This window comes from Pristis pectinata, chromosome 40, assembly GCF_009764475.1.
Source record: "Pristis pectinata isolate sPriPec2 chromosome 40, sPriPec2.1.pri, whole genome shotgun sequence".
Taxonomy (NCBI): Eukaryota; Metazoa; Chordata; class Chondrichthyes; order Rhinopristiformes; family Pristidae; genus Pristis; species Pristis pectinata.
The window spans coordinates 2,502,667-2,525,423 of NC_067443.1; the positions used below are offsets into that span (position 1 = coordinate 2,502,667).

A 22,757-nucleotide genomic window follows, 5' to 3' on the forward strand; every position below is an offset into this window, starting at 1 on the left:
TGTGGAGGCTTTGGAGAGGGTCCAGAAGAGGTTCACCAGGATGCTGCCTGGATTAGAGGGCACGAGCTATAAGGAGAGGTTGGACAAACTTTGATTGTTTTCTCTGGAGTGTCGGCAGCTGAGGGGAGACCTGATAGAGAAGTTTATAAAATTATGAGGTGTAGATAGTCCTTTTTCTCAGGGTACAAATAAGATAAGATCTTTATTAGTCACATGTACATTGAAACATAGAGTGCAATGCATCTTTTGCGTGGAGTGTTCTGGGGGCAGCCCGCAAGTGTCGCCACGCTTCCGGCGCCAACGTAGCACCCACAACTTCGTAACCCGTACGCCTTTGGAATGTGGAGGAAACCAGAGCACCCGGAGGAAACCCACGCCGACACGGGGAGAAGGTACAAACTCCTTACGGACAGTGGCAGGAATTGAACTCGGGTCACTGGTGCTGTAATAGCATTACACTAACTGCTGCACGACCGTGCCCACCCTACCAGAGGGTATAGCTTTAAGGTGGGGGCTGGGGGGGGGGGGGGAGAAGAAAGGGGATGTATAGGCAAGTCTTTTGCACAGTGGTATGTACCTGGTTTGCACTGTCAGGGTTGGTGGTGGAAGCAGATATGATAGTGGCTTTCAAGCTTTTAGACAGGCACATGAACATGCAGGAAATGGAGGGAGATGGATTATGTGCAGGCAGAAGGGATTAGTTTATTTTGGCATCCTGCTCAGCACAGACATCGTGGGCTGAAGGGCCTATTCCTGTGCTGTGCTGTACTTTGCCCCATGAAGCCATCGGGCTCAATTAGCCAGAGCCAGCACTTCCTCTAATGGAAAGGGAGAAGTAGTTGAGTAGATTATTTACTATTTAAAATAGGCCCATTGCAGTGAGTCATGGCTCCAGGTCACGCCAAAAGACACTCTGCCCGCTGGCAAAGGAAGTTCAGGTTTCCCATGCTGTAATTACAACCTCTAGCCACTGTGGGACCCTTCTCTCTCCCTCACTCTCAACACACAATCTGCTGGAGGAACTCAGCGGGTCGAGCAGCACCCGTGGGGGAGAAAGGGATTGTCGAGCCGAAACGTCGACAATTCCTTTTACCACCCCCCACCCCCCCCCCCACCCCCCCCCACACCACCACCACCACCACCACCACCACCACAGATGCTGCTCGACCCGCTGAGCTTCTCCAACAGATTGTGATGCTCCAGATTCCAGCACCTGCAGTCCCCTGTGTCTCCCTCGTGTTCCTGTTCTAAGTGTGGGTTTCAGAGGTGACATTGGTAAAAGTTGGCACTATCTCCTCAAATCTCAGAAGTATCTATCAGTGCAACCTTGCATTGCTGAAATAATCAGTGAATATAAGAGGAAACAAAGGACCGCAGATGCTGGAATCTAGCTGAAAAACACTCTGATGCTGGAGGAACTCAGCAGGCCAGGCAGCATCTGTGGAGAAAAGCAGGCGGTCAATGTTTCTAGTCAGGACCCTTCTTCAGGGTAAGAGATGGGGATAGGAAGGGCCTTGCCTGCATCTACCTATCACCAGCTTGTGCCCACCCCGCTTCCCCTCTTGTCCACCTATCACTGCTCTGCTTTTCCCTCCTATATATCGGGCTTCCCCTTTTCTCTATCTTCAGTCCTGAAGAAGGGTCCTGACTCAAAACGTTGACCGCCTGCTTTTCTCCACGGATGCTGCCTGGCCTGCTGAGTTCCTCCAGCATCAGAGTGTTTTTAATCAGTGAATGTATTTGGGAGTTCAGATACATAATTCCCTGAAAGTGGCGTCACATACAGGGTTGTAAAGAAGGCTTTTGGCATCCTGGCATTCATAAATGAAAGTATTGAGTATAGGAGTTGGGATGTTATGGTGAGGTTGTATAAGACATTGGTGCGGCCAGATTTGGAGTATTGTGCGCAGTTCTGGTCGCCTAACTATAGGAAGGATATCAGTGAGATTGAAAGAGTACAGAGGAGATTTACTAGAATGTTGCCGGGTCTTCAGGAGTTGAGTTACAGGGAAGGATTGAACAGGTTAGGACTTTATTCCTTGGAACAGAGGTTTACAAAATTATGAGGGGTGTAGACAGAGTAAATCTTTCCACCTAGATTAGGAGTGATCAGTACGAGAGGACATGGCTTTAGGGTGAAAGGGGAAAGGTTTAGGAGGAATATTAGGGGGAACTTCTTCACTCAGAGTGGTGGGAGTGTGGAACAGGCTGCCATCTGACGTAAATGCGGGCTCACTCTTAAGTTTTAAGAATAAGTTGGATAGGTACATGGACGGGAGAGATCTGGAGGGTCATGGACGGTGCAGGTCAATGGGACTCGCGGAATAAAGTTTCGGCACAGACTATAAGGGCTGAATGGCCTGTTTTCTGTGCTGTAGTGTTCTATGGTTCTACCGTTTAGTTGCAAAGCCAATTCTTCTAATTGGAAAATCAAAAATAAAACTGCAGATGTTGGCAATCTAAAATAAAACACTAGAAATATTCAGCCTCCGATGAAGGGTCTTCTCCTTGAAACATTGACTCTGTTTCTCTACCTGCAGATACAGCCTGACCTGCTGAGTATTTATAAGATTTCTTTATAAGTCACATGTACATTGAAACGCACAGTGAAATGCATCTTCGCGTAGAATGTTCTGGGGGCAGCTTCCGGCGCCAACGTAGCACGCCCACAACTTCCTAACCTGTACGTCTTTGGAATGTGGGAGGAAACCGGAGCACCCGGAGGAAACCCACGCAGACACGGGGAGAATGTACAACCTCCTTACAGACAGCGGCCGGAATTGAACCTGGGTCGCTGGCGGTGTAATAGTGTCGCGCTAACCGCTGCACTACTGTGCCTGCCCTTCTTTCCTTCTTTCCAGCTCTTTCTGCTTTTATTTTCCTTTTTTTTCCCTCTCATTCGCTCTTTTCATTCCCATTCTGACTTTAATTTAAACCGAAGATTTACTGTGGCGAGATTTTTTTTTTGCTGGGTTGTTAATCTATCTAGCTCAAGATTTTGTTACTATGGAGAATGTTCCACAGCCTCTGTGCCTGTGTTTTATTTTTAAACAATAAACTGCTAATATGGGCGGGCACAGCCAACAGAACTGCTGCGTTGCAGCGCCATTGACCTGGGTTTGTACCTGACTCCAGCACTGTCTGTGTGGATTTTGCATGTTCTAGAGTCATACACCACAGAAACTGATCCTTTGGCCCAACATGTTCACGCTGACCTTTTTGCCCACTGAACTAACCCTGTTTGCCTGCACTAGGTCCGTAGCCTTCTATGGCTTGCACGTGTAAGTACAAGTCCAAATATCTCAAGTATAGTGATTGTATCTCCCTGCACCACCTCCCCTGGCAATGTAGTCTAGGCGTGTGTGTGTGTGTGTGCATCCCTTCAAATCTGCTTCTCCTTACCCCACTTACTTCCTCTTAAATTTGTGCATTACCATGTGAAGGCTTGGGATTGCTCTGGTTTTCTCCCACATCCCAAAGATGTGCAGATTGGAAGGTTCATTGGCTGTGTAGATTGTTCCCAGTGTGTACATGAGTGGTAGGCAGGCACGGTAGTGTAGCAGTTAGCGTAATGCTTTACAGCACCAGCGACCCGGGTTCAAATCCAGCGAGTTTGTACATTCTCCCCATGTCCGTGTGGGTTTCCTCCGGGTGCTCTGGTTTCCTCGCACATTCCAAAAGATGTACGGGTTAGGAAGTTGTGGGCATGCTATGTTGGTGCTGGAAGCGTGGCGACGCTTGTGGGCTGCCTCCAGAACACTACACAAAAAGATGTATTTCACTGTGTGTTTTGATGTACATGTGACTAATAAAGAAATCTTAGAATGTGAGTGGGATTTGCAGAGACTGTGGGGATGTTATAAAATGGGATTAATGTAGAATCAGTGTAAATGAGTGGTTAATGGTTGGCACAGACTCAGTGAGCCAACAGGCCTGTAGATTTCAATGAAATTTTCATCCTGTTGTTGTGCTTTAGAAAGGCTTTGGTAACACAATGAAAGCAGCCTTTTCCAAATCGCCGGACGCAACTCAGATCAAGCCGCAAGTGCAAAGTATAACAGTGAACGGAGCTGTGTTGTGTGAGAGGTCGGTTGATAGATATCTGGCCAAGTAGGATTTTACCAGACCAAAAACTCTTCTCTTTTTTTAATCCCTTCTTTCCTTCTCCCCCATCCCTCAGGAAAGCCTGACTTTGTATGTGGCTTATCCTGGTATGGGATCAGGGGACAGTCAGTACCTGTGAAGCTGCAGCCCTTCCAGATGACCTGTTGGGGCCAGCAGCCGATTGCGATCCTCGCATGGATGTATAAATTGGAGGCAGCAGGAGTCCACTCGGCCCCTCGAGCCTGCTCTGCCATTTTGTAAGGTCATTTGGCTGGTCTCAGCCTCTCTTTCCCACCTGCCCCTGCTGTTCCCCTGCAGCAACACAAAATGCTGGAAGAACTCAGCAGGGTCAGGCAGCATCCAAGGAGGGAAATGGACTGTCAAAGCTTCGTACCTGAAACGTTGACTGTCCATTTCTCTCCACGGATGCTGCCTGACCTGCTGAGTTTCTCCAGCAATTTTTTTTCATGCTCCGGATTCCATCATCTGCAGTCTCTTGTGTTTCCATCCTGTTTACTATTGGTATTGGTTTATTATTGTCACTTGTACCGAGGTACAGTGAAAAACCTGTCTTGCACACCGATCGTACAGGTCAATTCATTGCACAGTGCAGTTACATTGAGTTAGTACAGAGTGCATTGAGGTAGTACAGGTTGGTCACCTCCTCACTAATCAATGATCGTTCGACCTTTAGAGTTTTAAAATATTCCAGGATTCTGCTTCCACCTGCCCTGTGAGGAAAAGCATTCCAAAGACTCGGAAGGGCTGTGAGAGGGAAATAAGCAGTTGCTGCCTCTTTGCTGTAAATGGGAGATCTCTTATTATTGACCAGTTCAAGATTCTCCCACAAGAGGAAGCATCCTCTCCACATCTCGCTCTTCTAAATTCCAACAATTACAAGCCTGGCCTTGTAATACAATGGATTTCAATACAGAGAAATGTGGGTGATGCATTTTGGAAAGTCAAACCAGAAATAGGACTTGTACTATGAATGGTGGGGCACTAGGGAGTGTAATGGAACAGAGGGACCCAGGAGTGCAAGTGCAGAGTTCGTTGAAAGCAGCGTCACAGGTGGACAGGATGGTGAAAAAGGCGTTTAGCATGCTGGCCTCCATCAGTCAGGGCACTGTGTATAGGAGTTGGGACATTATGTTGCAGTTGTATAAGTCATTGGTGAGGCCGCACTTGGAGTGCTGTGTACAGTTTTGGTCGCCCTGTCATAGGAAAGATGTGGTTAAACTGGAAAGAGTGCAAAGAAGATTTACAATGATGTTGCCAGGACTCGAGAGCCTGAGGTATAGGGAGAGGCTGGCCAGGCGAGGTCTTTGGAGAATGAGGGGTGACCTTGTAGAGGTGTTTAAAATTATGAGGTATGGATAAGATGAATGGTAAGTCTTTTCCCCAGGGTAAGGGAGCCCTAAACTAGGGGGCATAGATATAGGGCAAAAGGGGAAAGATTTAAAAGGGACTGAGGGGGCAACTTTTTCACACAGAGGGTGGTGAGTATATGGACCGAGCTGCCAGAGGAAGTGAGTGAGGCAGGTACAACATTATCATTTAAGCAAGGAAGCCAAACAAGGAAATTGGGACTAGCTAGGTGGACAAAGTGGTCGGCATGGACTCGTCAGGCCGAAGGGCCTGTATCCGAGCTGTATTGCTCTGTGACTTTCTTTTTGTCTGCCTCCATCTCTCATCCACCTGCCTGTCTCCCAACTCCACCCCTCCCTGGGTCAATCTACCTTTCACAATACAGCAACCAGAACGGCACGCTGTATTCCAGGTGTGGTGTGACCAGCATCCTATACAGCTGTAACATGACGTCCCAACTCTTGCACTCAGTGCCCTGTCCAATGAAAGCAATACCCTTTATCCTTCACCCCTCCTCGGTCCACTGATCACCCACTGGCCCCTGTCTCACCACTCACCCTCTCCTCTTCATACTGGCTGTCTATCCTCTCCACTCATAATCACGATGCAGGGTTTTGACTGAAACCTAAGCCCTCTAATTTTAGACTCCCTGCCAGGGGGAAATAAAACCATTCACTTTATCCATGCCCCTCATGATTTTCTAAACCTCTATAAGGTCACCCCTCAGCCTCCTTTGCTCCAGGGAAAACAGTCCCAGCCTGTTCAGTCTCTCATAGAACATAGAACAGTACAGCACAATAAGGCCCTTCAGCCCACAATGTTGTGCCGACCTTTAAACCTTGCTTAAGACTATCTAACCCCTTCTTCCCACATATCCTTCTATTTTAAATTCCTCCATATGCTTATCTAGCAATCTCTTGAATTTGACCAATGTACCTGCCTCCACCACCGCCCCAGGCAGCGCATTCCATGCCCCAACCACTCTCTGGGTAAAAAAAATCTTCCTTGAACTTCCCACCCATTACTTTAAAGCCATGCCCTCTTGTATTGAGCATTGGTGCCCTGGGAAAGAGGCGCTGGCTGTCCACTCTATCTATTCCTCTTAATATTTTGTACACCTCTATCATGTCTCCCCTCATCCTCCTTCTCTCCAAAGAGTAAAGCCCTAGCTCTCTTCATAATGCATGTGAGGAGTCTCTCCTCATAATGCATACTCTCCAATTTAGGCAGCATCCTGGTAAGACTCCTCTGCACCTTTTCCAACTCGAGTCCTCCTCATAACTCAAGCCCTCCAGTCCTGGAAACAATCTCGTGAATCTTCTCAGTGCCCTCTCCAGCTTAATCACATCCTTCCTGCAGTAAGGCGACCAGAACAGCACACAATATTCCAGGTGTGGTCTCCTATACAGCTGTAACATGACGTCCCAACTCCTGTACCCGATGCCCCAGCCAATGAAGACAAGCATGCCAATCTGCCTTCCTCACCATTTAAGATAGGAGCAGGAGTGGGTCACTTGGCCCACAAGCCTGCCCCACCATTCTATATGATCACGGCTGATCTGTCCCAGGTCTCGTCTCCTCTTTTGTGCCAGGTCCTCATAGCCATCAGTCCCCCGATCTTTTATCCACCTCCTCTTTAAATCCCTCCAGTGATCCAGGGCAGAGAATTGGAGAGATTCACCACCCTCTTGTGGAAAGGTAACTAAACCATTCCTGCATTCAGCACCATACCAGGCTCTCCATAGTTGGGCTAGTACCTGCTGTGTCTAATAGAGTCATAGAGAAGTGCACGGAAACTGGTCCTTCTGCCCACCGAGTCTGTGCCGACCTCTTTTTGCACTAATCCTACCCTAACCCATTTTATTCTCAGAACTGCCCTCAGATTCTGTCCCTTGGGGCAATTCCCACTTCCTTGGGGAAAGCAGCCAACATAATCAAGGATCCCTCCCAGCCCAGTCATTTTCCTGTCTCCCCCCCCCCCCCCCCCCCCCCCCCCCCCCCCCCCCACCCTCCATCAGGCAAAAGATGCAAAAGCTTGAGAGTACGTACCACCAGGCTCAAGGACAGCTTCTATCCCGCTGTTAGAAGACTCTTGAACTGCTCTCTCATACGCTTAAAAGATAAACTCTCAATCTCCCAATCTACCTCGTCGTGGTCCTTGCACTTTATTGTCTGCCTGCACTGCACTTTCTCTGTAACTGTAACACTATTCTGCATCCTTTTGTACTCCCTCGATGTACATATGTATGGAATGATATGTCTGGATGGCACGCAAACAAAATTTGTTGCCACATACAGCTGTGGAGGCCCGATCATTGGGGGTGTTTAAGGAGGAGATTGATAGGTATCTAATTAGTCAAGGTATCAAGGGATATGGGGAAAAGGCTGGGAATTGGGGCTAGATGGGAGAATAGTTTAGTTCATGGTGAGGTAGCGGAGCAGACTTGATGGGCCAAATGGCCTACTTCTGCTCCTTTGTCTTGTGATCTTGTGAAAAGTTTTACACTGTATCTTGATACACTTGAGAAGCCAATTCCAATTTACAGTGGCCAATTAACCTACCGACCCACATGGCTTTGGGACGAGGGTGGAAACGAGTGCATTCTGAGGATACCTTCGCAGTCATGGGTGAGTGCCAACTCCACACACCGACAGCGCTGGAGGTTGGGATCAAACTGGAGTCTCTGGAGCTGTGAGGCAGCGGTCTGCCAGTGATGACTCTGCAGTGGGTTTCCAACCCAGGCAGTTGAGGGGTTCGGGCAAGGGAAGGGTGTTGTAAGACAAGTTCGTAAGGACTCTGGACACAGTCTTTGGAGTTAAAAATAGCTTATTTACAAAGACGAACACGGGACAGGATGAACGGGAACAGATGTGATGATCGCGAATGTGGGGGGATCACGACAAGGGTCACACACACACACACACACACACACACACACACACACACACACACACACACACACACACACACACACACACACACACACACACACACACACACACACCAAACTGGTTACAAATGATCAAGGAAGAAACAATACGATGCCTGACCCCTCGATTCAGTGCAAGCATCAGCTCTACGCTACCGGGAATCTGGTTAGGATGCTCCTAACCCCTATGGAAGTGCACACTCTTACCAATGGTCTCTACAGCGTTATTTCACGATTCCGGAGCAGCCGAGAGAGAGAGAGAGCCACACACATGTGGCATTCTTTATAGTGCTGGAGGGCTGGGTCGAGCCAGCCCAGGTAATTCAAATGAGCCAATGGCTCAGGGTCAGGTACAAGGGTGTTTACAAAGGCCAATGGTCAAGTGTGTGTGCGCTAATGGATGGGTGGAGCCAGACCTTGATTGACAGTGGTGTGGCTTTCGACCATGTGGTCAATGGTGTCACGTGACAGCCGTGACCCTTCACAATACAAAGGGCAGCCCAGATCTCACCACATCATGCACTTGTGCTTGCAGAAGGAGCAGGCGGCGATGGCGTCCACGGACACCATGGACCTTGCAGTGGAGGACCTGGGCATCTCGATGGAGGAGATCCGGGAGTGGATCGACAAGGAGCTGGAGAAGGTGGACTTCCTCAAGCAGCGCAAGGCCGCCCTCCTGGAGCTAGAGAGCTGGGTGGAGAAGAAGGAAGCCGAGGTGGCCCGTGTGGATGGGCTGTTCGAGGATGCGTCCAGGTAACGCACCCTCGCCCGAGTTCATTATCCTCGCTGATACTTAGTCATTGGGTGGGTCCTATGGCCCACCTCGTTCGTGCTGACCGCGATGCCTATTTGCCCTCATTGTACCCATATCCCTCTACTTTCCCATCCAAGTACCTGTCCAAATGCCTTTCTGAACGTCATATCTGCCTCTACCACTTCCTTTGGCAGCTCATTCCGTTTACCCACCACCCTCTGTGTGCCCCTCAGATCTCGAAATTTCTCCCCTCCCACCTTAAACCCATGCCCTCCATCGCCCTAGGTAAAAAAAAGTCTGACCATCCACCTGATCTATGCCCCTCGTGATTTTATAATCCCCTAGGAGGTCACTCTTTGGCCTCCTACACTCCATTGAGGGTCCAGTTTTTCCACACAGAGGGTGGTGGGTGTGTGGAACGAGCTTCCAGAGGACGTGGCAGAGGCAGGTACAATAGCAACGTTTAAGAAGCATTGAGACAGACACACGGAGGGATGTAGATCATGTCCAGGCAGCTGTATAGTTTAAATTGGCATCATGTTCAGCACAGATATCGTGGGTCGAAGGGCTGTGCTGTTCTGTGTTCCAGGTCCCCTCTCCTTCTTTCAAACTCCTGACCAAATGACCTTGCTTAGAAAGTTTAAAGGAGATGTGTGGGGCAAGTTTTTTTTCCCCACACACAGAGTCATAGAGTAATACAGCATGGAATCAGTCCCTTTGGCCCATCTCATCCATGCTGACCGTGGTGCCCACCAAGCTAGTCCTATTTGCCTGTGTTTGACCCACATCTCCACAGTCCAAAGACGTATGGGTTAGGAAGTTGTGGGCGTGCTATGTTGGTGCCATAAGTGTGGCGACACTTGCGGGCTGACCCCAGAACACTCTACACAAAAGATGCATTTCACTGTGTGTTTCAATGTACATGTGACGATAAAAATACCTTACCTTACATTCCTATCCTGTACTTGTCCAAATGACTTTTAAATGTTGTTAATGTACCTGCCTCAACCACTTCCTCTGGCAGCTCGTTCCATATACTGACCGCCCTCTGGGTGGAAAAAGTTGCCCCTCAGGTTCCTATTAAATCTCTCCCATCTCACCTTCAACATATTCCCTCTAGTTTTTAGTTTCCCTTCCCTGGAGAAAAAGACTGCATTCACCCTATCCATGCCCCTCATGATTTTATACACCTCTATATGGTCACAACTGTTTCCTGTGTTCCAAGGAATAAAGTCCTACCCTGCCCAACCTCTCTCTATAACTCAGGTCCTCGAGTCTTGGCAGCAGCCTCGTAAATCTTCTTTGCACTCTTTCCAGCTTGTCTTTCCCATGACAGAGTGACCAGAACTGTACACAATACTCCCCTGTGCAGTAGTAAGTGCTTGGAATGGGCTAGCAAGAAAGGCAGTGGAAGCAAATACTATAGAAACATTTAAGAAGCGTTTAGACAGATACACACACTGGCAGGGAATGGAGGGATGTTGAACAGGTGGATGTGTAGTTTAAATTGCCATCATGTTGTGGCACAGATTAGGGGGTCTTGTTGACAGTGAAGCAGGTTACAATGAATTGTAAAGAGATCTTGGTCAGTTAGGGAGATGGGCTGAGGATTGGCAAATGGATTTTGACTTAGATAAGTGTAAGGTGATGCATTTTGGACATTCAGACCAGGGTAGGACTTGTGCAGTGAATGGCAGGGCACTGCCGAGTGTTGTGGAACAGAGGGACCTGGGAGTACAAGTACACGGTTCACTGAAAGTGGCTGCATAAGTAAACAGGGTGGTGAAGAAGGTGTTTGGCACGCTGGCTTTCATCAGTCAGGGCAGCGAGTTTAAGAGCAGGGACATAATGTTGCAGTTACATAAGTCGTTGGTGAAGCCACACTTGGAGGAGAACATAGAACATTACAGCACAGTACGGGCCCTTCGGCCCACGATGTTGTGTTGACCTATATGAACACCTCCTCCATGATCAATCTAACCCTTCCCTCCTGCACAGCCCATAAGCCTCCATTTTTCTTTCTTCCGTGCCTATCTAAGAGCCTTTTAAATGTCCCTGTTGTATCAGCCTCTACCACCACCCCCGGCAGTGTGTTCCAGGCACCCACCACTGTGTGAGGAACCTACCTCTGACATGTCCCATGAACATTCCTCCTCTGACCTCAAACAGAGATCCTCTGGTATTGGCTATTACCACCTTGGGGAAAAGGTGCTGGCTGTCCACTGTCTATACCCCTCATAATCTTATACACGTCTGTCAAGATGCCTCTCATCCTGTGTTGCTCCAAAGAGAAAAGCCCTAGCTCGCTCGACCTTTCCTCATAAAACATGTCCTCTAATCTAGGCAGCATCCTGGTAAATCTCCTCTGCAGCCTCTCTGAAGCTTCCACATCCTTCCTATAATGAGGTGACCAGAGCTGAACACAATATTCTAAGTGTGGTCTAACCAGAGTCTTGTAGAGCTGCAACATTACCTCGTGGCTCTTGAACTCAATCCCCCGACTGATGAAAGCCAACACACCATTACCTTCTTAACCACCATATCAACTTGAGCAGCAACTTCAATCTATGGACTTGGATCCCAAGATCCTTCTGTTCTTGCACACTGCTCAGAATCCTGCCATTAACCTTGTACTCTGCCTTCATGTTCGTTCTTCCAAAGTGCATCACTTCACACTTTTCTGGATTGAATTTGATCTGCTGCTTCTCTGCCCAACTCTGCATCCTGTCGTACCCTACGATAACCTTCTACACTATCCACAACCCTCCAACCTTCGTGTCATCTGCAAACTTACTAACCCATCCCTCCACTTCCTCATCCAAATCATTTATGAAAATCACAAAGAGTGGGGTCCCAGAACAGATCCCTGTGGAACACCACTAGTCACTGACCTCCAGGCAGAATATTCTCCATCTACTACCACCCTCTGTCTTCTGTGGGCAAGCCAATTCTGAATCCACGCAGCCAAGTCTCCATGGATCCCATGCCTCATGACTTTCTGGATGAGCCTACCATGGGGAACCTTGTCAAATGCTTTACTAAAGTCCATACACACCACATCCACCGCTCTACCATGTGTCACCTTCTCGAAAAACTCAATTAGGCTCATGAGGCACAACCTGCCCCTCACAAAGCCATGCTGACTATCCCTAATAAGACCATGCTTCTCCAAATGCTTGTAAATCCTGGCCTTAAGAATCCTCTCCAATAGCTTGCCCACCACTGACGTAAGACTCACTGGACTATAATTCCCAGGATTATCCCTATTACCTTTCTTGAACAAGGCAACAACGTTAGCCATCCTCCAATCCTCTGGTACCACTCCTGTGGCCAGGGAGGATGCAAACACCATTGTCAATGCCCCAGAAATCTCTTCCCTCACCTTCCATGGTAACCTGGGGTATATCCCCTCCGGTCCTAGGGACTTATCTATCCTAATGTCTTTCAGAAGCTCCAACACTACCTCTTTCTTAAACTCAACGTGCTCCAGCACATTAGCCTGTTCTACACTGAGCTCACATTCGTCAAAGTCCCTCTCCCTAGTGAGCACTGAAGCAAAGTATTCATTCAGGACCTCCCCTCCCTCCTCCACCTCCATGCACGTTTTCCCCCTTTATCCCTGAGCGGTCCTACCCTCACCCTAATCATCCTCCTGTTCCTCACTTACATGCAGAATGCCTTGGGATTTACCTTAATTCTGCTCGCCAAGGCCTTCTCATGTCCCCTTCTAGCCCTCCTAAGACCCTTCTTAAGCTCCTTCCTGGCTACCTTATAATTCTCAAGAGCCCTGCTTGATTTTTGCTTCCTAAAGCTTAAGTATGCTTCCTCCTTCCTCTTGACTAAATATTTCACCTCTGTTGTCATGGTTCCTTTGCCCTACCATCCTTTCCCTGTGTCAGTGGGACTAACCTATCCAGAGCCCCGTGCAAGTGTTACCTAAACAGCCTCCACATTTCTTCTGTGCATTTCCCTGAGAATGTCTGTTCCCAACTTACGGTCCCAAGATCCTGCTTAATACTGTCATAATTAGCCCTCCCCCAGTTAAAAACTTTCCCATATCGTCTGCTCCTATCCCTGTCCATGGCTATGCAAAAGGTCAGGGAGTTGTGATGACTATCTCCGAAATGCTTGCCCACCGAGAGGCCTGTCACGTGACCAGGTCCATTGCCTAGTACTAGATCCAGTATGGCCTCTGCTCTAGTCGGCCTGTCCATGTACTGTGTCAGGAATCCTTCCTGGACACACCTAACAAACTCTGCTCCATCTAAACCTTTCGCACCAATGAGGTGCGAATCAACATTAGAGAAGTTGAAGTCTCCCATGGCAACAACCCTGTTATTTTTGCACCTTTCCAAAATCTGCCTACTTATCGGCTCCTCGGTGTCCCGATGGCTGTTGTGAGGCCTATAGTATACTCCCAATAGAGTGATCGCTCCCTTCCCGTTTCTGACTTCCACCCACACTGACTCAGTAGACGATCTTTCCATGATGTCCTCCCTTTCTGCAGCTGTGATACTGTCCCTGGTTTGCAATGCCACAACACCCCCCCCCACCCCTCTTTTTACCTCCTTCCCTGTCCCTTTTGAAACATCTAAACCCCGGAACATCAAGCAGCCAATCCTGCTCTTGCGACAGCCAAGTCTCTGTGATGGCCACAACATCGTAATTCTATGTACTGATCCATGCTCTGAGTTACTACTTTTTGCATTAAAGACATTTCAACCCATCCAACTGACTGCGTTTCTGACCTATTCGCTGTCTACCCTTCCTCACAGTCTCTCCACATAATGCATCTATCTTGTGTACAGTTTTGGCCACCCTGTTATAGGAAAGTTGTTGTCAAGCTGGAGAGGGTATAGAAGAGATTTACGAGGATGCTGCCTGGACTAGAGGGCCTGAGTTATAGGGAGAGGTTGGCCACGCTGGATCTTTATTCTTTGAGGCATGGGAGAATGAGGGGTGACCTCCTAGAACTTCATAAAATCGTGAGGGGTATGGATAAGGTGGACAGTCATAGTCTTTTCCCCAGGGCTGAGGAGTCCAAAACTAGAGGGCACAGATACAAGATTTTTAAGAGACCTGAGAGGTAACTTCTTTACACAGAGGGTGGTGAGTACCTGGAACGAGCTGCCAGAGGAAGTGGTCGAGGCAGGTACATGCAGCATTTAAGAGGCACTTGGGTTGGTGCTTGGAGGGCTATGGGCTGAACATGAGCAACTGGGACTAGCAGGGAGGATGCCGTGGTTGGCATGGACCAGTTGGGCTGAAGGGCCTGTTTCTGTGCTGTATTACTCTGACGGTGCCATCAGCTCTAGTGTTCTATGTTCTAGTTTTCGCCACCTCCCCCCCCATTCTTCCTGACCAAATTGGAAGAGGGTGCAGAGGAGATTTACCAGGATGCTGCCTGGATTGGAGAGCATGTCTTATGAGAATAGTTTGAGCGAGCTCGGGCTTTTCTCTTTGGAGAGAAGGAGGATGAGAGGTGACTTGATAGAGGTGTACAAGATGATAAGAGGCATCGATCAAATGGAAAGTCAGAGACTTTTTCCCAGGGTGACAATGGCTAACACGAGGGGACATCATTTTAAGGTGATTGGAGGAAGATATAATGGGGATGTCGGGTGTAAGTTTGTTACACAGAGAGTGGTGGGTGCGTGGAACGTACTGCCAGCAGAGGTTGTGGGGGCAGATACATTAGGGACATTTAAGAGACTCTTAGATAGACACATGAATGATAGAGAAATGGGGGGCTATGTGGGAGGAAAGGGTTAGATAGATCTTAGAGCAGGATAAAATGTCGGCACAACATTGTGGGCTGAAGGGCCTGTACTGTGCTGTTCTGTGTTCTAAATTAGAATTGGTTTATTATTGTCATTTGTACTAATGTACAGTGACAAACTTCTCTTGCATACAGATCAATTCATTACACAGTGTATTGAGGTAGTACAAGGTAAAACAATACAGAATGCAGAGTAAAGTGTCACAGCTACAGAGAAAGTGAGAAAATGTAATGCAGGTAGACAATAAGGTGCAAGGTCAGAACAGGTAGATTGTGAGGTCAAGAGTCCATGTTATCGTGCTAGGGAACAGCGGGGTAGAAGCTGTCCTTGAGCCTGGTGGTACATGCTTTCAGGCTTTTGTATCTTCTGCCTGATGGGAGAGGGGAGAAGAGAGGATATCCAGGGTGGGTGGGGGTCTTTGATTATGTTGGCTGCTTTACTGAGGCAGCGAGAAGTGTAGACAGAGTCCATGGTGGGGAGGCTGGTTTCTGTGATGCGCTGGGCTGTGTCCACAACTCTCTGCGGTTTCTTGTGGTCCTGGGTAGAGCAGTTACCGTACCAAGCCGCGATGCATCCGGATAGGATGCTTTCTATGGTGCATCGACAAAAATCAGTGAGGGTCAATGGGGACGTGCCGAATTCTTTAGCCTCCTGAGGAAGTAGAGGCGCTGGTGAGCTTTACTGGCTGTGGCGTCTACATGGTTGGACCAGGACAGGCTATTGGTGATGTTTACTCCTAGGAACCTGAAGCTCTCAACCCTCTCGACCTCAGCACCGTTGATGTAGACAGGAGCGTGTGCACCGCACCACCCACCAGCCCCACCCCCACCCCACCAGATGGGCAGAGCTGTGACTGAATGCGTGTAGCCCCTGGTAGGGTTGTGTTTGAAGGGGAAAGCTTGCATTGGTTGGGAGGGCTGGAACTTGCTCCTCCTCCACGGAGCCATGTGCTCTGGCAGCACTGCAGATGGGGTTGGTGGTGGGCACGCTGTGCCAGGTGCATAACCCAAGCCCCTGGTGCTGACGCCCGTTCCGTGTACACCACCCTTCGAGCAGGTCTTGACCAGCTGCATCTCTGCCTGGTATGGTAACTGCAACACCTCAGAGTGCAAGACTGCAGAGAATTGCGAGCACAGCTGGAGAGATCATTGGAGTACCTCCTCCCTCCATCTTGGACACATGCAACACACGATGCACCCGCAAGGCCTGCCGAATCATAGATGACCCCTCTCATCCCTCCCACGACCTATTTGTCCCACTATCGTCTGGCAAGCGGTACTGGCGCATCCAGGCCAGAACTACTAGACTGTACAACAGATTTTTTTTGTTCCCCCCAGGCTGTCAGGCTTCTGAATACCCTCGAGGCCGTCTCAGACAAATGCCGCGTCAAAAGTCCTGGTTTGCACAACGGCGCATAAGAACTTTGGCTGGTGCTGAACATGTTTATACACTCAGTGCAATACACTGAGTTCTGTATTTTCTTTGTCCAACTCGGTTTTGCACTAACTTTGCACTAATTTTGTATCCTGTATATTCCATTTTTTGCACTTTGTGCTTGCACAATTTATCTTGGTTTTGGTATTGGTTTATTATTGTCACTTGTACCGAGGTCTTTTACAAATTCAAATATATTACATCTACCGGTTCCCCTTTATCCACCCTCAGTTATAACAAAGAGATCAAAAATCTTGTATTACTATTGGACTTCGTTTATTATTGTCACTTGTACCGAGGTACAGTGGAAAAACTTGTCTTGCATACCGATCGTACAGGTCAATTCATTAAACAGTGCAGTTACATTGGGTTAGTACAGAGTGCATTGAGGTAGTACAGGTAAAAACAATAACAGTACAGAGTAAAGTGTCACAGCTACAGAGAAAGTGCAGTGCAATAAGGCGCAAGGTCACAACGAGGTAGATCGTGAGGTCAGAGTCCATCTCATCGTACAAGGGAACCGTTCAATAGTCTTATCACAGTGGGGTAGAAGCTGTCCTTGAGCCTGGTGGTACGTGCCCTCAGACTCCTGTATCTTCTGCCTGATGGAAGAGGAGAGAAGAGAGAATGTCCTGGGTGGGTGGGGTCTTTGACTACATCTGTGTGTGTTTATTGTATGTCCTCTGTTGTGTGAGTCTGGGGGAAATGACATTTCGTTCCTCCATGTGTTTTACAGCCTATGGGTGAATGCCAATAAAGTATAACTTGAACTTGCAGGTCGGTGGAGGTGTGCGAGTCGATGGTGAAGGACCTATACAGCGACCTGGGGCTGAAGTACGAGGAGGCCGAGCAGGAGGAGGCAGCCCCGAAGAGCGCTGCCAAGTCGTCGGAAGTGATCGAGATCCTGGACGACGACGACGATGATGACGACGTGATGGCCGTGGAGACTGGTGAGAGACCCGGCGCGCTCTACCTGGTCCATCGGCTGGCTGATCCGCTGCCCTGCCCGATTTCTCTCTCCACCCCCCCCGCCCCACCATCACCACTTAACACCCAAGGCCATTGCATCCCGGGCTCCCATGCACCCGACACCTGCAGCCCTCTAAAACTTCTCAACTGCCAAGCAGCACGGAAAGCTGGCCCTTCGGCCTACCGGGTCCCTGCTGCTCCAGTTGCCCCATTGAGGAAGTTGGGGGGTGGTGGTGGGGAGTCAGTTAGGGGGTGTCCTGGTCAGTCCGCTCCTGGGCCTGGCCAAGGTGGCCTTTCATGGGTCCAGGTGGCGGGCAGTCCAGTGTTCCGCCCGGGCTGATTTGAAGGACGGACTGGATGGGCTGAATGGCCTACTTCTGCTCCTTTGCCTTGTCTTATGATCTTTTACCCACATATCCATTCCTCCCTCCAGTTTCCCTCCTTGCCTCCTTCCCTTTTTTTTATTCCATGGTTCACCATCCTCTCCAATCAGATTCCGCCTCCTTCAGCCCTTCCACCTATCATCTCTCAGCCTCATTCCTGCTCTTCCCCCCCCCTCACCTGTCTATCACCACCCCATCCCCTCACCTGTCATCTGCCAGCTCTTGCTCCACCCCCCCCCCCCCCACCTTTTTATACCGGCTATCTGGCCATCTCCCCTCTTTCCAGTCCCCGATGAAGGGTCTTGACCCGAAACGTCAACTGTCCATTTCCCTCCACGGACGCTGCCCGACCCGCCGAGCTCCTCCAGCATTTTGTGTTCGTTGCTCCAGATTTCCAGCATCTGCAGCATCTCGCGTGTCTGCCTGCCCCTCTTCCGGGGTTAAATCTGTGCCCTTGTGTCCCTGGAGAAGGAGCACGCAGTGTCCACAGGTACATTACGTGGCCTTCTGGGACAGGTGGGTGCCACTGGGGCTCGAGTGCGTTCTGGATAAAGATGACGGTGTTAATTTGAAGCTGTTGACTGTAAGTTTTGTGAATTGTGATTGAAGTCTTGTAACAATGTGATGCTGTAATGACTGAATAAATCTCCTTTGAAAAAGGAGAGAACAAACAGTCTCTGCTGACCATCGAGCACCTGCTTATATTAGCTACTCCAGTGCAAAATCTCTTCAAGGTATGCCCGCTTTGAAGAAGTTATCCTTCTAGAACATAGAACACTACGGCACAGTACAGGCCCTTCAGCCCACAATGATGTGCTGACATTTTATCCTGCTCTAAGATCTATCTAACCCTTCCCTCCCACATACCCCTCCATTTCTCTATCATTCATGTGTCTATCTAAGAGTCTCTTAAATATCCCTAATGTATCTGCCCCCACACCTTTGCAGGCAGTGCGTTCCACGCACCCACCACTCTGTGTAAAACAACAACAACAACTTACCCCTGACATCCCATTCTCTCTCCAGGAGTTGTGTGAGACCCTCTCTCACTGGCTCCCATCTTGTTATTTCTGCTGCTCTTCGACCGCACTCTCACCCGGACTCGCTTCCGCAGTCGCATGTCCTCCCTCGGCACCCGTCTCCTCTGCCATCTTGTCCCGCCTGGCTTCTGGCTCCATTTCCGGGCCTCCCGATTTGGCCCCAGCCAGAGTGTCGGGTTTGTCACTAATTCCCACTCTCCCCTTCTCACCTGGGTCCACCTATCGCCCGCCAGCTCTTGCTTCACCCCTGCCCCTCACTGGCTATACCCCCCCTCTACCTTACAGTCCAGACGAAGGGCCTTGACCTGAAACGTTGACTGTCCATTTCCCTCCAGCATTTTGTTTGTTGCTCTAGCTTCCAGCATTTGCAGTCTCTTGTACTAATCTTATTCTGTTCTCTGCACCTTGCTGTCAACTGCCCCCAGATTTTACCCCTCACCAGGGGCAATTTGATTAACCTACCTTTTGGGATCTAGGAAGAAGCCCACGTGTGCAAACTCCACACACCAACAGCGGCGGAGGTCGGGATTGAACCCGGGTCTCTGGAGCCGGGAGGTGGCGGCTCTACCTGCTGTGCCGCATGAGCTAAGCCACTTCTCATCTCCGTCCTAAGTGGCTGGCCCCTTATCCCAACCCCACTGTCCTGGGCTCTCCAGTCTGAAGAGGGAGCCTCTTTGCATCTACTCTTGCCAACCCTTCCGGAATCTTGCATCTCACTGAGACCATAACTCACTCTTCTAAACCCCAGTCAGCACAGACCAAGCTTACTCAGTCTCTTTGCAACCCTGACGCCCCACTTTCGAGGAGAAGGCATGCAAGCTATAAATGGTATGCTTTGCAGAGCTAACACGCCTCGTTCAGTTGTTTACTCTGAATTCCTGTCCCTTGTAAAATCCTCTAGATATTACTTTTGCTTCTGTAATCATTGCTGCTCTGTGCTCTGGGACGTGACAAGGTAGATGTTTCCACTAGTGGGAGAGTCATGAACAGGGGGACATAGCTACAAAATAAGGGGCCAGTCATTTAAAGGCTCATTAGATGTATTTAGACCTAAGACCCTAAGGTATATGAGTAGAATTAGGCCATTTGGCCCATCAAGTCTGCTCTGCTACTCAATCTTTTTTTCTCTCCTGCCTTCTCCCCATAACCCTTAACCCCCCACCCCCAATCAATCTCGGCCTTAAATCCACCCAATGATTTTGCCTCCGCCGTCCTCTGTGGCAACGATTCCACAGATTCACCGCCCTCTGGCTGGGGAAATTCCTCCTCATCTCAGTTCTAAAGGGACGTCCCTTTATTCTGAGGCTTTCCTCGGATCCTGGACTCTCCCACTGATGGAAACGTCCTCTCTGCGTCCACTCTATCCAGGCCTTTCAGTATCCGGTAGGTTTCAATGAGATCCCCCCTCATCCTTCTGAACTCCAGGCCCAGAGACGTCAAGCGCTCCTCGTACGTTAACCCTTTCATTCCCGGGATCATTCTTGTGAACCTCCTCTGGACCCTCTCCAGGGCCAGCACATCCTTCCTTAGATACGGGGCCCAAAACTGCTGGTAATACTCCAAATGTGGTCTGACCAACGCCTTATAAAGCCTCAGCAGTACATCCTTGCTTTCATATTCTAGTCCTCCTGAAACGAATGCTAACATTGCATCTACAAAGAAGAGAGAATTCCTTGATCTTTCAATAGTTATTTGAGTGGTTTACTCCTCCTCTTTCTCTGGCAAAGGCCCAATCCTGCACCCTCTTCCTCCCCTTGGCCCATGGACGCTGCTGGCTGGTTTGCCATAGTATTCGAGACTGTGATTGCTCCAGGAAGTCCGTTCCCTGCAGTCAAGAGTTCACAAATTGGCGGGGAGGAGCTGGGCGAAGCATCGGCAGAGTAAATGGTTGGTTTTTACTAATCGAGCGCATTCTCTTCCAACAGTTGAAACGGGGAAAGTTGCGCCCTCTTCATCGAACTCATCGTCGGTGGCGGCGCTGAGCAAGATTACCAGAGAGCCATCCTTGGTAAGACCGCTGGCCGACTGTGTTGCGAGGGTGTTGTCTACGTGTAGCCCCATGTGTACAGGATGCAGTGTGCCCTACTTTTCCCACTAACCAAGGGAACAAGGGACATTGGATGCAGTTAACCTAAGCCTATCAGGTAGACAGTCACACAGAAATTGAGTATCTGCTTTAAGAGGGCCATGGAATGAACAGGAACAACTAGGTTGGCTCCTTCAGGAGGGTCAACGCAATAAAGAGGATCTCATAGTCCTCATCTGCACTGCAGGATTCTACGGCATAGATAAGATGGATGGTCACCGTCTGTGTCCCAGGATAGAGGAGTCTAAACTTAGAAGGCACAGGTTTAAGGTGAGAGGGAAACTGACCGCACCTGGAATATTGTGTGTGGTTCCAGTCACCACACTTTTTGTTTTACAGACATTTATTCCCTAAAAGCAAAGGGACATCCAATGTCAAAACTACAACATCTAATACACAAAAGAAAACTATGCAGACAGATCCTAATTACGGCAATAACGCTAACTAGCAACTGCAAAACGGACACGAACCACCTCGGATGAGAATCTCGTTCACACCGTCCATGACGCACTCGATTCCCCTGAGGGCCCCACCCATTGCGGAAGTCAACCAGGGTGCCCGCGGATACCGTGCGCGCTCTCTCTCTCCAAGGACACCCATGTGCAGACGTGAGCCAGGAAGACAGGCAGGCAGGCAACCGGCCGGAACCCTCGGCCGCCCGCCGCCCTGACCCGTGGATGGTCAGCTTGGCCAGGCCCAGGAGAAGAACCCGCCCCCGCCCCGCCACACCGGGTGACTGTAGATCAGCAGCGTCGGGCTAAAGTGCAGCCAGAGCTTGAGCAGTAGCCCCTTCAGATACGTGAAGAGGGGCCGCAACCTTCGCGCGCTCCACGTACACGTGGTACACTGTCTCCTCCCGGCCGCAGAAGTGACAGGCGGCCGGGGTGTCGGTGAACTGGCTCAGGAAACTGTTGCACGACACCACCCAGTGCAGCACCCTCCACCCCAGGTCCCTGATGTAAAGGGGGAGGACTCCCGCGTGGACAGACCTCCACCGGGGTGTTCTGGTCACCACGCTGTAGGAAGGATGTGTTTAAGCTAGAGAGCGTGCAGAAAAGGTTCACGGGGATGTTGCCGGGACTGGAGGGCTCGAGTTATGAAGTGTGACGACCTTTTTCCCTGGAGCGAAGGAGGCTGAGGGGTGACGTTGCAGAGGTTTATAAAATCACGAGGGGTGTAGATGAGGTGGACGGTCACAGCCTTTTTCCCCCAGGGTAGGGCACAGGTTTGTGAGAGGGGAGAGATTTAATAGGAACCCAAGAGGCACCCTTTCACCCAGGGGTTGGAATGAGCTGCCAGAGGAAGTGGTAGAGGCAGATACAATTACAACGTCTAAAAGGCATTTGGGCAGGTCAGTGGATGGGAAAGATTTAGAGGGATATGGCAAATGGGACTGGCTCAGGAATAGTCGGTATGAATTAGACTGAAGAGCCCGTATCCATGGCTGTTTCACACAGAGTCGATGAGCAAGTACAGTTCCTGCTACTTCTGAACTCTCCTTAAACCTAGGAGTTGCCAAACAAGCATACTTGTAATTATTTGGTTCATTGCTTCGTCCAAGATACAAGCAATATCTTTTATTAAAAATTTTTTAAAATTTTATTTACAGCATGGTAACAGGCCCTTCTGGCCCAACAAGTCCACGCCACCCATTTCAAACCCATATTAACTTACCCGTACGTCTTGTACGTACCTGTGCACCTGGAGGAAACCCACGCAGACGCGGGAGAACGTACAAACTCCTTATAGACAGCGACGGGAATCGAACCCCGATCGCTGGCGCTGTAATAAGGTCGCGCTAACCGCTACACTACCGTGCCGCCCTTTTCCCATTATAGAGCGATCCGATACCAGAGGGCATGCATTTAAGATGAGAGGGGGGAGGTTCAGAGCAGACGTGAGGGGTCCG

The 22,757-nt window shown here is 49.5% G+C and overlaps 1 protein-coding gene across 1 annotated transcript in view; it reads left to right on the forward strand.

Annotated features, from left to right (window-relative positions):
- setdb1b (SET domain bifurcated histone lysine methyltransferase 1b) overlaps positions 1-22,757 on the forward strand; it is a 108,791-nt gene that overhangs the window by 9,656 nt on the left and 76,378 nt on the right. The window contains exons 2-4 of the mRNA XM_052045939.1: positions 8,938-9,155; positions 17,148-17,320; positions 20,688-20,770. Of these exons, the coding sequence (XP_051901899.1) occupies positions 8,953-9,155; positions 17,148-17,320; positions 20,688-20,770 (459 nt within the window). The 5' untranslated portion in view covers positions 8,938-8,952. The remainder of the gene's footprint in view (positions 1-8,937; positions 9,156-17,147; positions 17,321-20,687; positions 20,771-22,757) is intronic.